General features: G+C 53.4%; 1 protein-coding gene and 1 non-coding gene across 25 annotated transcripts in view; both read left to right on the plus strand.

Moving 5' to 3' along the window:
- The first annotated feature begins 600 nt into the window (after positions 1 to 600).
- Positions 601 to 14,325, plus strand: part of SPTAN1 (spectrin alpha, non-erythrocytic 1) — a 67,231-nt gene continuing 53,506 nt past the window's right edge. For 13 of the 24 annotated variants that reach the window (XM_089320764.1, XM_089320777.1, XM_089320783.1 and 10 more), the window contains exons 1-3: positions 762 to 866; positions 3,789 to 3,839; positions 13,459 to 13,698. In XM_089320764.1, the coding sequence (XP_089176890.1) occupies positions 3,807 to 3,839; positions 13,459 to 13,698 (273 nt within the window). In that variant the 5' untranslated portion in view covers positions 762 to 866; positions 3,789 to 3,806. Of the gene's footprint in view, positions 867 to 3,788; positions 3,840 to 13,458; positions 13,699 to 14,325 lie in introns of all 24 variants that reach the window. The other 11 variants (XM_070057570.2, XM_070057588.2, XM_070057600.2 and 8 more) reach the window with 1 other exon arrangement.
- Positions 11,790 to 11,893, plus strand: LOC127488588 (U6 spliceosomal RNA). The gene has a single exon (XR_007916338.1). It is a non-coding gene; the product is annotated as a U6 spliceosomal RNA (small nuclear RNA).

Genomic DNA, 14,325 nt, shown 5'->3' on the forward strand with positions numbered 1-14,325 from the left:
AATAAACGTGATTTTTTAAAGACTATCTACCTCATAAAATAACTGCAACGGCTAGAAAAATAAAACCAGAATCTTAGCCTGGTGCCTGGCACACAAGCAAAGCTCAATTCGTTGCAGGGGAAGAAGCGTCAAGCCCAGGTACGCGACGGACGCGAGCCGTGAGGAGCCATCAGGCCCCCGAATCCGTCGGCTTCGTTTTTCCCGGTCTGGATCTGGCCTCCGCCTCTGCCCACCCCCTCCAGCCCCCGGGACCCCCAAACCACGCTCCCCTTCGCGACGCCCCCGGCCTCCGCCCCGGGAGGAAGCGGGGCTCGGGTGACCTCAGCATCCCCGGCCACACTGCGGCAGCCGCCCGCGCCCCGCCCTTCGCCGCAGTCCCGCAAGGGCTCCCGGGGGCACGGGGCGCGGTGCAGATGCTCCGCCGGGCCGGATTGGAGGACGCGGGCTGCGGCGAGGGCGCCGCCCGGCCCGCCGGGGCGGGGGCGGCGGCTCCACTGCGCCACCGCCCCCGCCCCCCGCGCGCGCCCCAGTTCCCCATCCCCCAGGGACCCGCCCCCGCTCGCCCCGTCTCCCCCACCCCGCCCCCCGCATCGCCGCTTCGGCTGCTTCCGGGAGCGCTCGGCCCTCTCCGCCGGCCGCTCGGGCGGCGAGCCGGCGGGAGCTCCGCCCCCTCGCGCCGCGCAGGGCGCTTCCCCCGCGCTCGCGCCCGCCCGCCGCGGGAGCGCGCGTTTCCGCCTATAAAAGGGGCGGGGCACGCGCGTCGTCGCCACTACCGGACCGGAGGCCGCGGAGCCGCTTGGGTCCCTCAGCGCCTCAGCAGCCGTCAGCGCGCCGCGCCCACGCCCCTCGCCCCCGACCAGGAGCCGGTGAGAAGGGCCGCGGGGACGCTCGGGGCGGGAGCGGGGCCCCGGGCGGCCGACCCCGGGGCGGGGGCCGCGCAGCCCCCGGGCGGGGCGGGGCGGCGCGCGGACAGGTGAGCCGGGCCGGCCTCGCCGCTCGCTCCGGCCGCCGCCTTTGCGGCGCGCGTGGGCCGAGCCCGGGCGCCGGCGCTGGAATGTCACGGCCGGGGGGAGGGGGCGCGCTGGGCCCCTCCCCGCCCTCGCCCTGCGCCCGGCCGCGGCCCGGCGCTGCCCCATCCGGCCTCGGCAGGTAGCTGGGGGCTCCCTGGTCCGGGTCCGGCCACCGCCTCCTTGCGGGGCGCCCCCACCGCACCCCACCGCATCGCCCCGACCCCTTTCCTGGCTGGGGAGCGGCTTGAGCGGATCCCCACCAGCAGTGCCAGCCCAACCCTCGAGGGAGGCAGGGCCCGCGGCCCGGGGCTCTCCGACCTCGGTTTTATCCTTCTTGGCAATTCTGGACCCTGTCTGGGCGAGGGCGAGGTGGCGGCCTCCTCTTTCCCTGTAATGGACATTTCCCTCCCCAGTTGGGATTCGCTGGCAAATAATGGGGAGATGTTGCACTGGCTTGGTTTGAGACCCGAATCAAATAATAGGTTACAGGCCGCCCCCTCCCCTTTCATTTTTTTCTGAGACGGAGTCTTTCAGGGGGGGAGGGCAGAATATTAATTTGTTAAAAACCCTACGACCAGGCTAGCGCGGAATGACAGAGCAGTCTTTTGTTTGAAAACCATCCTGCGAGTTCGCTAAGACGCTTCCCAAAGAAAATTGCTTTTCAAAGCCTCGTGTATGGGAATAAAATGTATTTTAGATATGGGGCTTGTCAAAGGTGGGAGATGAATACGTTTCTGCTTTATTTCTGAGAAGTCTGCACAGCCCAGAAAGCTGGGGCGGGGCGATGGGCGCGCTGCTGCAGACCTCTGATCTCTTATATAATAGACCCTAAAATACTCAGTCCCTTTGTTCTGGCTTCATCATGGAATTTCAGAAAAACTTGCCATCATGGCTGTCAGGAAGAATAGAGGGAGACCATCTGAAGTATTTCCATGTGTTGAGAAATTGCGTCGTCATAGCAATTGGACTCAAGTGAGACAGAACGCATCGAAGATGGAAGAGGGGGTGCCGCAGCCAGGCGACGCGGACCTGAAGACTGGCGGCCAACGCTGGGCTGTGCGGAGCCCCCAGCCGGGCTTCCCGCTTCTGGAACCGGGCTTAATTCCCTTTCCTGACAGCCGATGTCTTCCATGTTGAAAACTCACCTCGAAGTCAAAGTTTAAAAGACGTGCGGCAGGGTGAAAAAAAAAATGCCGCCCGCCACCAGGGCCTCTGTATAGGAAATGAACAGCAAGCCTTTACTAGTAACTGGGCTGGGAATTCCCCAGAGGGACCCTCGAAGTGTGTCACCTGCTCTCCAGGGACCCACGCATTTGCTGTGGACTAGACAGGGGAAGCAGTCCTGGGGGTAGGCTGGGGCCTGGTAACTGGCTCCCTGATAGGCTTTTGGTCTTGGCAGTGTGTTTCCTCGGAATCTAGTAATTGGAGGAATCTGATATGTTGCAGGCTGCGATCTGACGGGGAGGCGGAGGTGGGGTGAGCGGTTGAAGTGGATCCTTCGGTTCCCTGGGTTAGGATTCTCCTTCCTTGCCTTCGTCCCGGGGTGGGGTTGGCTGCAGATCCCGAGGGAGAAGTCCTCAGGAATAGTCCCCGTCCTGTGGCTGCTGGACCTGCACGTAGGGCAGCGGGCCCCAGGGCGCCTGCCTTTACAGTCAGTCTTCTGTGGCCGTGGGAGGCCTCCAGCAGTCACGCAGCCGGGTTTGCGTCTGCCCATCAGCTGTGGCCGAGCAGTGGAAGAATGCGGCGCCCTGGTGGCCCTGCTGACTCCAGGAATGTGTTGGAGGACCCAGACCGCATAGCTGATCACTTGAGCCACTTGACTGGAGCAGCTGGGCCGTGAACCGTCCCCTCCCTTCCACCTGCTTTGCATATTCCTCCTGCACCAGTTTTGAACAGGAAATAGTATTTTGTCAAAGGCGTGTGCCAGCCAGGCCCAAGGCAGTGCGCTGCGGCTCCAGTCCTTAGTTTCTGATGATTTCATGAAATCAATGAAGGGATTTAGGAATCCAGTCCTGGGGTTCTCAATTAATTTATCAGAATGTGGGTCAAGGGGAGGGCATGTTTAGTTTTAAAAGTTTATTCACAAAAGAATAAAAAATATATCAATTCACGCCTGTCAGGCTTCCTCCACCCGACAATAAACCTTGCCTCTAAAAAGTATGTTCAGTATTATTACTCTGACAAGTGAGAGAACAGGCTCAAAAGAGGGAACGACTTGGCTACAGTAACACATTTATTTATTTATTTTGGATATTTATTACTTATTTGAAAGGCAGAATTAGAGGCAGAGGCAGAGAGAAAGTCGTCTTCCATTTGCTGGTTCACTCCCCAAATGGCTGCAACGGCTGGAGCTGTGCCGATCTGGAGCCAGGAGCTTCTTCCAGGTTTCTCACATGGGTGCAGGGGCCCAGGGACTTGGGCCTTCCGCTGCTTTCTCAGGCCATAGCAGAGAGCTGGATCAGGAGTGGGACTTGAACCAGCGCCCGTATGGGATGCCAGCACTGCAGGCAGCAGCTTTGCCTGCTACACCACAGCCGGCCCCAGCACATTTAGATAGAAAATGAAGTGCCGAGACCTAGAGCCTTGGTTCCCGCTCCACGTTTATAAATGCCCAGTGGGATCTGGATGCCCTGTGGACCGTCAGAGAAAGTGCTGGGAAGAGATCTGAAATTGGATTTTTACCGGTGCCCACGTAGCTGACAGATGTTTTCTTCACCTGAAGCCCTCTCATTCAGTGTGCGCTCAGTCGCTTGTGATCTTGCTCTCCCTCCCTCCCAGACTCCGCATTCCTCCGTCATGTTGTCATCGTTTCGTAAGCGCAGAGTCCAGGTATTTGACCAGCATGCAGAAATGTGTTGCCTTCCTGGTTTTGCTTGGCTTGCAGTGCAGGCGCGTGTGGCGTGCGGGCACGAGGGAATAAAGCCCTGTGTGCATGACCTTTCTGTTCAGCAGATCGGTTAGGCTTTGTTGGAGCTTTTGGGCGTTACTTGATCAGCAGTCATTATTCAAAACCTGCAGCGCCCTCCCGGTTTCGCCTTCCTCTCTTTCTCTTTAAAGCATGAATATGTTAATTTCTTACCACCATCCTGATATTTGCATGTAGTTTGCTGTTTTTTTTTTTGAACTGATGGCTGCTTGGTTCTTGGGAACCAAGGGACTTAAATTGCCCTAGATAATTGGAAAAGATAATCTGAAAAGATAGTAAAAATAAAATTTTAAAAATTTGACAAATATTGTGACCTTGGGTTTGTTTTCCTTTCTCTTGAGTGACTTCTGCCACGGTTCCTATAATGAAAAGGCTGTTGTTACCTTTCCTTGTTTAAAATTTCTTTTGTCTCTTTTATTTGTGTATAGTTTTTGCATGTTTGCTAAATTTGACCTTTTTTAAGAAGAAAAAGATGCATAAAATCAGAATCTTGATAGTGCAACATGAGAAATTGTAAACTTTGGAAATTTCTAGTGATTACGGGTGATAACGCAAGCCCTTTTACAAATCAGATCAGTTAATTTGTGGGGTTTATAAAAACAGGTGACATTATAATCTTCCTGTTGTGAGTTGTAGAAGCAGTGTGTTTTTAAATACCTCTCGTCTGGATTTTGCAGGTTAAGCGGTAAGTAGCAGCGAGATAGCACTTGGGAAGCACCCAGAAGTGAGTTCTCAGCACTACCGTGCGTGTCTGGGTTTTGATGCAGTGCAGTATGAGTCTGCTTTCTGAGAGTGAAGGCCGCTCACCTCCGCAGCTCTGCGCTGAGCGGTTGAAGTGAAGCAGTCAGTGTGAAGGCTGACGGAGATCCACAGTCCTGACTGGAATGTGGCTGGATCAAGAGTACTGTAGTTTGTAGTCCTGTGTCAGAGCCTCACTTTGTGAATTCTTAGCTCTGTGCTCACCGTCAGATCTGCAGTAAAGCCGGCGGCTCGGCGGCTGTGCAGGTGTGTGAGTCGGCTGGTACGGTGTGGTTTCGTGGTGCTCGCCAACTCTGTGAGATTGGTTCCCTGGAGAGCCCTCCACGTCCACGGGACTTCTTTTGCTTTGCGGATCTGGAGTTTGGCAATAGGCTGGTTCCCCAAGCCATGGAAGAAGGGATTGTCAGTCCTGCACATCTGGGCTCTGTGCAGCAAAGCAGAGCTATGAGTAACGTGTCCGTGACCTTTGCTTTGGGTGAAGTTTATGAATTTTTCCATGGAGCCACGAGATCCGTTCATCTCATCAGTCCCTAAAATTCCCTTTCTAGGGAAACAGTATGTCTTGTATCCTGTCTGAAAACCAGAATTCATTTTCTGTAGCATTCCAGACCCCTCTTCGCGTGCCGAGAGAATGGCAGTCCTGATGTTCTGTGTCTCGCTGGCTTCCACAGAGACAGTGGTGCTGAGTCCCTGCGCTCTGAGGTCTGTGTGAGGGCGCCCAGAACCACTCACTGCAGGTGCCAAGTTCGCAGAGTCCAGAGCATTTGACCTTTGTTTAAAAATGTTTGCACCTGCAGTTTTTGTGTTGCTGAACACAGTGTGACTCCCACCCACCGCCTCTCCCTCGCTCCTCAGAGATAGACATGTCCCCTTGTGCAGAGGGCATGCTCCTGCAGTGTCTGTAGATTGTGGAAAGGCATTAAACTCGCCTCCTGGGATGCCTCGCACGGTGACCTCTTGGCCTGCGTCAGTAAGGCGGACATGTCCGGCCTGCGTCAATAAGGCGGACATGTCCTGCCTCCTGCGGACATCGGTTTTCAGCGGTGACCTGGGGAAGTCTCCGAGATGGAGGAGTCCTTCTGAGGCGTGCTGTGTCCTTGGATTGAATCACAACTTTCTAGCCAAGGTTCATGTCTAGACCCTGCTCTTCCTCCCCAAGACCTTCTGATTTATTACAGTGGAGGACATAGTTGTCTTACTTTATCTCCCTGAGATCAATTCACAGTACTTGATGAATGACGTGGTGAACAGTTTGCTGCAATGCAGCATTTATAAATAGCCTGCCCGTTCAGTCTTCTGTAATACAGTTTGCAGAAATGTGACCTTCTCCTTCATGCCTCGATGGGAGGCTGTCCTTAAACATACAGAGAGTGCATTGAGCACTTCGTGCCCCCGCTTCATTCTCTGTGTACGGGAACTCGATGGGCAAAATCAGTTCCACCACTTTGAGATAAGCAGTCAGTGGGTTGCATTCTGAGAAATGGTCTCTGCTGCAGTTTTTAGGCAGTCAGTGGAATGGATAGATAGGCTGAGATTGCTGATTTTTTTTTTAGTAGCACATTTTCCAGATTCTTCCTTTCTAGCACTCTCTAAAGGTGTTAATCTCAAAAGACTAGGAGCAGCCTGGAACACGCTGTGCAGAGCGCCTTATCAGTCTGCCGCATATTGCCAGGGGAGAGGCCGGCTCTGGGTGCTGGAAGCAACCGGCTGCCTGAGAGCAGGGTCCGAGAAATCCCAAGGAACTTTGTTGCAGTTTTGGGTTAGAGATTGTAACACCTTCTGGTGGCAGTAGTTCTTGATGATATTCACGAAAAGTTTCCCATGTTTAATGTGGTCTGAAAATGACCCTTTCAGGAACAAAAGGAGACCGGAATTTATTTATTATTATTATTATTTTGAGAGGTAGAGAGATCAGAGAGGGGCTAGCGCGGTGGCACAGAGGATTAAGGCCCTGCCTGCAGCACTGGCGTCCCATGCAGGCACCACCTCGTGTTCCCACTGTTCCACTTTCAGTCCAGCTCTCTGCTGTGGCCTGGGGAAAGCAGCAGAGGATGGCCCAAGGGCTTGGGCCCCTGCACCCATGTGGGAGACCCAGAAGAAGCTGATGGCTCCTGGCTTCAGATAAGCCCAGCTCTGGCTCTTGCAGCCATTTGGGGAGTGAACCATCGAGTGGAAGACCTCTCTTTCCATCTCTCTTTGTAACTCTTTCAGATAAATAAATCTTCAAAAAAAAAAAAAAAAAAGAGAGAGAGAGAGAGACCGGAGAGAGAGTCAGCTCTCATCCATTGGTTCAGTCCCCAAATGCCTGCAACAGTGAGGGCTGGGGATTCAGTCCAGGTTTCCCAGGTGTTTGGTGCACTTGAGCCATAACCTGCTGCCTCCCAGGGTGCACATTAGTAGGAAGCTGGAGTCCGGAGGTAAACTTGGGCTTGAACCTAGGCACCCTGATACGGGCTGCAGGCATCCTAAGCAGCACCAGGCCGAATGCCCATCCCCTACTGGAACTCCTGTAGATAAACTAGGGACAGCTCTCTATCAGATTAAGAGAGGGGAAACTTGGGGCCTGCACTGTGGCATGGTAGGTTAAGCCTCCGCCTGAGGCACCAGCATCCCATATGGGTACCAGTTTGTGTCCCGGCTGCTCCTCTTCTGATCCAGCTCTCTGTTATGGCCTGGGAAAGCAGCGGAGGTGGCCCAAGTCCATGGGCCTCTGCACCACGTGGGAGGGAGCTCCGGGCTCCTGGCTTTGGGTTGGCCCAGTTCGGGCCGTTGCGGCCATTTGGGGAGTGAACCAGCGGATGGAAGACCTTTCATCTGTCGGTAATTCTCAGATGAATGAATAAAAAAAGAGAGGAAACTTACTAATCCCTAACTTTTTTATTGCCTCTTATAATCACAAACAGTGAAAATTTCAGTGCTGCCTGCGGTGGGAGTGACTTGGTGACTTGCAGATGCTCAGCTCCCTGCGCCAGCCAGCGCAGCTTGGCAGAGCGCCCACCTTCTGACGGCAGCTGATCTACTGCAGGAAGAACAGTCCATTATTGCCTGACCAAAGTACTTGGTGTAGAATTGACTTGTTCTACTTCACTGGGGCCACAAAGAGGGCCTTTTAGGTTGATGATTTCAGCAGGGCCTCACCGAGCCTCCCTGGATTCATGGGGTCGAACCAGCACTCCTGGCCCACGCAGGGGGCTTGCTCAGGTGGAGTCTCGGCTGTGTTAGGATGGAGTTTTTGTTTTTATTTATGTGGTTGAAAGGCAGAGTTTACAGAGAGAGGGAGAGGCAGAGAGAAATCTTCCGTCTGCTGGTTCACTACCCAGATGTCTGCTGTGGCCGGGGATGGGCCAAGCTGAAGGCTAGGAGCTTCCCCCCATCCCCGATGTGGATGCAGGGCCCCAGCACTTGGGCCATCTTCCGCTGCTTCTCCAGGCCACAGCAGAGAGCTGCATCAGAAGTGGAGCAGCCGGGACTTGAACCGATAGCTGTAGGAGATGCCAGCGGTGCAGGAAGAGGCTTACCCACCGTGCCAAAGTGCCAGACCCACTGGGATGGAGATTCTTTTCCCGTTGGGAAAGGCCGCTCCCAAATGTGATTTCCTAGAGAGCCCCGTGGCAGCTGAAGGATTTCAGAAATGCCGTGAGGCTGGCGGTTGGGGGCAGGACACATGCCGGCCACTTTAATCCTGCAGGCTTGGACATCTTCCAGGAGCCCCGTGCTCCTGTGCTGTGTGGTTTTTATTTCATGTGTGATTATCCTTTTCTTTGGAAAATCTCTTTGCGAGAAAATTTTGTAAGCGAGCTAATTAGATACATAATATTCTGATGTTTTCCCATCTTAACTGTTTGTTGAGGGGTGAGAACAAAGGAGGCAGGGAACAAATGACTCTAATCCTGATTGTTTACCAACTGAAGAAAACCCAGTTTTAAAAAACAGCAAATGGTTGATATAGCCCCTTCTCCTCTTTTTGCCTCTGAAGTGAGGAGACGGAAAAGAGAAAGGAATTAATAAATAACCCAAAGGCTGTCAATAAAAGATACATCAGCTCCAGTCATGTTAGGAATCACTGATTCTAGTGTGCAAGCCTGGGAAGCCAAGGACGCTGGGTCACCTTGAATTTTATACTCAGTAAGGTTAAGATGAAACCTTTTTTTATAGTTCCTTTTTGGTATGTTCCTTAAAGAACTTTTAAATATGGTAGGGAAAGGCCTGGCGAAAGCCCTGGCCTGCAGTGCCGGCATCCCATATGGTCACCGGTTCAAGTCCCAGCTGCTCCACTTCCGATCCGGCTCTCTGCCATGGCCTGGGAAAGCAGTGGAAGATGGTCCAAGTCCTTGGGCCCCTGCACCCGCATGGGAGACCTGGAAGAAGCTTCTGGCTCCTGGCTTTGGATCAGCTCAGCTCTGGCCGTTGTGGTCATCTGGGGAGTGAACCAGCAAATAGAAGACCTCCCTGTAATTCTTTCAAATAAATAAAGATAAATCCTTAAAAAAAAATTAAAAAAAAATATGGTCGGGAGGAAAAACTGAGGTGACAGAATGTGATAGTGCTGAGATGAGAGGTTAGCAGGTAGAGACCGCTGAGGCAGGGCTGCGGAGGGAACAGGTTTTCCTTTGACTTGGAGATTTGCATGGTTTCAGTTGGCAGAGTTGGGAGAAGGGGACATTCCTGGCCGAAGGCACTGTGCTGGGAGAGGAAGCCTGCCCAGGGCTGGGACGTGGGGTGCAGCTGTTGGAGGCAAGTGCAGGGCGTGTGAGGGACAAACATTTGACTTGCAGTTACTGTGGTGGCAGTGGCAGTGTCCCCTGCCAAGTCCCTTGTTGAAGGCAGCCTTCCCCCAGCCGATGTACTTAGGACGCAGTGTGGGCCAGAGCGCCTGTGCAATTAAGCATCACTTCAGAAACTGGCCGGAACTGGCCCTTGGTTTTTCATGGTCACCCTCAGTGTTTGTTTGAGACTGTGCTCTTCCACAGCTTTTTCAAGCTTTTTCAAGTTCCAAGGCTGCGAATCTGTGCCGCGTTGAGCTGGTTCCCTGCGGTTCCGCCCTGTCGCAGCATAAAGAGCAGCTGCTTTGTCGGTGCTGTGTCCAGGAGTCACTCCCCCTTCTCCTTGGATGGACACCTGGTCGTAAAGCTGTAATCAGGCCAGCGCCGCGGCTCACTAGGCTAATCCTCCGCCTGCAGCACCGGTACACCAGGTTCTAGTCCCGGTCGGGGCGCCGGATTCTGTCCCGGTTGCCCCTCTTCCAGGCCAGCTCTCTGCTGTGGCCTGGGAGTGCAGTGGAGGATGGCCCAAGTCCTTGGGCCCTGCACCCCATGGCAGACCAGGATAAGTACCTGGCTTCTGCTATCGGATCAGCGCGGTGCATTAGCCGCAGCGCGCCAGCCACGGCGGCCATTGGAGGGTGAACCAACGGCAAAGGGAAGACCTTTCTCTCTGTCTCTCTCACTGTCCACTCTGCTTGTCAAAAAAAAAAAAAAGCTGTAATCACATCCTTTGTTTGCCATTCTTGGCACAGACCTAGCGTTCACCTGTCTAGGGTGCCTGATTTACAATATGGGAGTGAAAGGTTGGTAACTGCCCCCCGTGCACCCCTCACACACTGCTTCAGGGCTGCTGTGCAGCAGCTGTAACAGCTAGCATGTCCTGGGGCATTTATTCAACAGACTTCTCTCTTTATGTATTTGAAAGGCATCGTTAGAGAGAGAGAGAGAGAGAGAGAGAGAGAGGGAGGCAGGCAGGCAGAGATTTTCCATCTGCTGGTTCACTCTAAATGGCCACAACAGTAAGAGCTGGGCCGACCCAAAGTTAAGAGCCAGGAGCTTCATCCAGGTCTCCCACGTGAGTGCAGAGGCCCAAGTACTTGGGCCCTCTTCTGCTACATTCCCAGGAGTGTTAGCAGGGAGCTGGATCAGAAGTGGAACAGTTGGGACTTGAACTGGTGCCCGTATGGGATGCTAGCGCTTACCCACTATGCCACAGCGCCGGCCGACATTTCTTAATGACCTCTGTGTGCTAGAAACCATGGATAGAAAGATTAGGTCAGGGTTGCGGGTGGGAGGGAAATTATGGGGCCGGGGGGAAGCCATTGTAATCCATAAGCTGTACTTTGGAAATTTATATTCATTAAATAAAAAAAAAAAAGATTAGGTCACTCAGTCTGATCTTACCGTGGGAAGTAGACATTAGTGCTTTGCTAATCTACAGAAAAATGTGATTACATCAGGAAGGAGAGGGGAGGAATGTGGTGTGCAGCTTGGTAAGGAGGCCGACGCCTGCAGTGTGCTCCTTACAGCTGCCCTCCGATGTACGCAGGAGCTGCCCAGGCAGAGAGAGGTGGGACATTGAGACAAGGAAGCACGTGCACGTGGCCTGGAGTCTTCATGGCAGTCGCGTGTTTTATGTGCCGAGAGGACAAGGCCGTGGTGAGACGGTCCCAGGCAGGTGTGTGGAGCCGGATGGGGAAGGGCGTGCTGCAGAGGGAGCCGCCACGGGCTGGGAGTGGTGTGGCGTAGGGTTTATGTGAAAAAAGGCTGGAAAAACAGGACGACAACACAAAGAACTGGTTTGTGGTTGCTGTGTGGGGAATAATGTGGAAGGGATGGTGATGCAGCTAAAGCCATCTCACGTGCTGTCCCCGTCCTCAGAGCCCGGCAGGTGCATGCGATGCGGCCTTGCCACCGCCAGAGCGGCTGCGGTCACTAAGAGCTGGAATGTGAGCTCCCAGCCTCGGGAGTTGACCTCTTGGCTGAGCATGGCGGAGCTCCCTAGCCAGCTTCCCTTCCTGATCCGTCTCCTGCTTGCCGTAACTTTTCCCTCAGCTGGGGCTGGGACAGGACGATGGGAGGAGCCCCAGATGTTTCCTGGGTAGCCCAGTTTTTATACCTTTTGTAAACAATAAGCTCTGGAACAATAGCTGGAAAAGCAGAAAGCTTATCTGGTTTGCTTCCTTACCAAACCCCACGACCACGCCATTTTCACTTGCCATTTTGGGTCACACTAGGGTTTTTCTTTTTTTTTTTTTTGACAGAAATTTATTAACATTGAAAGATGCTTAGTGCTCGCTCCGGCAGCACATATACTAAAATTGGATGTTAGTGCTCGCTCCGGCAGCACATGTACTAAAATTGGAACAATACAGAGATTAGCACGGCCCCTGCGCAAGGATGACACGCAGATTCGTGAAGCGTTCCATATTTTTAAACCCTGGTGCCACCGTCAAAAAAAAAAAAAAAATTTAGTCTTCTGTGCCATGAGCATCAGTGCCTTCCAGAGGGTGAGCTGCACGCTTGGAGTTCTGAGGGTGACGGAACACCAGTTTTCAGGATCCCCGTACTTCTACAAATGTGAATTCTTAATCCTTTGCTTCAAACTTCTTGCTCTGTGCATTGTAGCTAAGGTGACTTTCATACCTTTGTTTAAAAGATCTCCGAAATCTACCATCCATGGATAAGCTAGTCCAGATAAGTGAGACCTCGTCATTTCAACTTCTAGCTTCCTATTAGCACCTGTGTCACTGTGGCCAGAGTGAGGCCTGCCCGTGAGGGCCTCAGTTCTCGTCCCTCTGAGGCACAGAACTGCCCATGTGGTGCCAGCAGAAGCCACACTGTACCCAACCCAGCACACGTTTTCCGCCCCCATACACCACGCTCCGGGTCACCGAGGCAGAGAGGGAAGCTGGCCTTTCTGAGAGGGCATGCTACAGAAACATTCTGTCAGTAGTCTGTACCTGTCTCTTCTGTAGTCCTTGATTGGTTAGAGGACAAAGTAGCTCTTTCTTGATTAGATCAAGGAGCATATTCTGGGCTTCTCACAAAAATAGGCCAAGTTCTCATTTTGACATTAAAATTTGATGAAGGTGCCAGAAATCTGAGAGCTGAAAGTTGAGGCAGATTGAGCGCTGAGGGTAGTGCCGCCTGCCTGATTGGCCTGCACTGGGGGGCAGTTTGAAGTTGGTGCTGAACTTACATCGTCTGTTTGCTTTTTCAGAATAACAATAACAGAAGCAGGGTAAATCTTCCACAACACCTTTTTTTTTTTTTCCAAGCTACACGGTGACTTACGCTTGCCTGCGTTCTGATGAACTAAGCCTGTTCGTTTTCCGGGCTCTAGGGCAGTCTGAGGACTTGTAGGGTTGGCGTTTAGGAGCAGCTGAGACATGAGCTGCTCTAGGCAAATGGTTGTTGTTGACATTAAGGACCCAGGTACGTGTTACAGGCCGAGGTCTGGAAAGATGCAGAGGGACGCTGGTCTAGATGTGAGTCAGCTCATTCTAATCTCCACGCAGTGACATGCATAGACCCACTGCAGGACTTGATCTCCACGCGGTGACACGCAGAGACCCACTGCAGGACTTGGGATCTCCACGCAGTGATGTGCAGAGACCCACTGCAGGACTTGGGATCCCCACGCAGTGACGCGCAGAGACCTCTGCAGGACTCGGGGATGGACTTGCCGAAGGGGCTGTTTCCTTGGGTGCCCAGAGTCCTGGTTGAGCGGACAGCAGACACCGCCGTCCTCCCATCCCTGTCTTTCACTTGCTTTGTTGCGTGTTGGTTAGGCGCCCTCTGACGTGTGTGTGTGTGTGCCGGGGAGGGGGGGGGTTGTCATTTTTAGCTACACGGCCAGGATCTGGGCTTCATTGTTAGGCCATAGAAGGGGCTCCCTTCTCAGCGTGTGGCTGCCGGGCTGCTGGTCGTCCCTCTAACCTCCAGAGAGGCTGGTCCCAGTGAATCCGTCACCATGTCAGGCACTGTGTCTTTCCAGAAAATGGACCCAAGCGGCGTCAAAGTGCTGGAAACAGCCGAGGACATTCAGGAGAGGCGGCAGCAGGTCCTGGACCGATACCACCGCTTCAAGGAGCTCTCAACCCTGAGGCGCCAGAAGCTGGAAGACTCCTACCGATTCCAGTTCTTCCAGAGAGATGCGGAGGAGCTGGAGAAGTGGATTCAGGAGAAGCTTCAGATCGCGTCTGATGAGAACTACAAAGACCCGACCAACCTGCAGGTACGCGTGGCCCCGGGACCCTGCCGAGTCGGGCCCGACCATTCCGGCTCCAAAACCAAAGCTGTTCCATGATGGTGTTGGGAGACGGCGTGGCAACGAAAGTGTAGCTGGGATGTAGGGCAGGGTTTATGTATGCACTGCTCCGAATAACCCGTATAGTGAGGGTGAATGGGAACTCTTGCAGGAACGAGCTGATTTATCTTTTCTGAATATTTTAAACTGATGGTTCTCACACCAGTGTTGAAATTCCTGGGGATCCTTTTACATTTTTCAAGGAAGGTCTGGGTTGATCTCTTAGAATGTGTGTGTGTGTGTGTTGTGAAAAGCACACTGACAGTGTTGTTGCTAGCACATTTATACTGATGAGCCTTTAAAGAAGTTCAAGTCTTATCAAAAGCAAAGCCGCAGAGAGAGAGGAAAAGATAGAGAGATCTTCATCTACTGGTTCATTCCCCAGATGACTGCAACTGCTGGAGCTGGGCCAGGCTGAAGCCGGGATCCTGGAGCTTCGTCTGGGTCTCCCACGTGGGTGCAGGGGTCCAGTCACGTGGGCCGTCTTCTGCTGCTTTTCCAGGTTTACTAGCAGGGAGCTGAATTGGAAGTAGAGCATCCAAGACTCAAACCGAC

Source organism: Oryctolagus cuniculus, chromosome 1 (genome assembly GCF_051225735.1).
Source record: "Oryctolagus cuniculus isolate XC-2025 breed Fujian yellow rabbit chromosome 1, ASM5122573v1, whole genome shotgun sequence".
In the NCBI taxonomy this organism is placed as follows: domain Eukaryota; kingdom Metazoa; phylum Chordata; class Mammalia; order Lagomorpha; family Leporidae; genus Oryctolagus; species Oryctolagus cuniculus.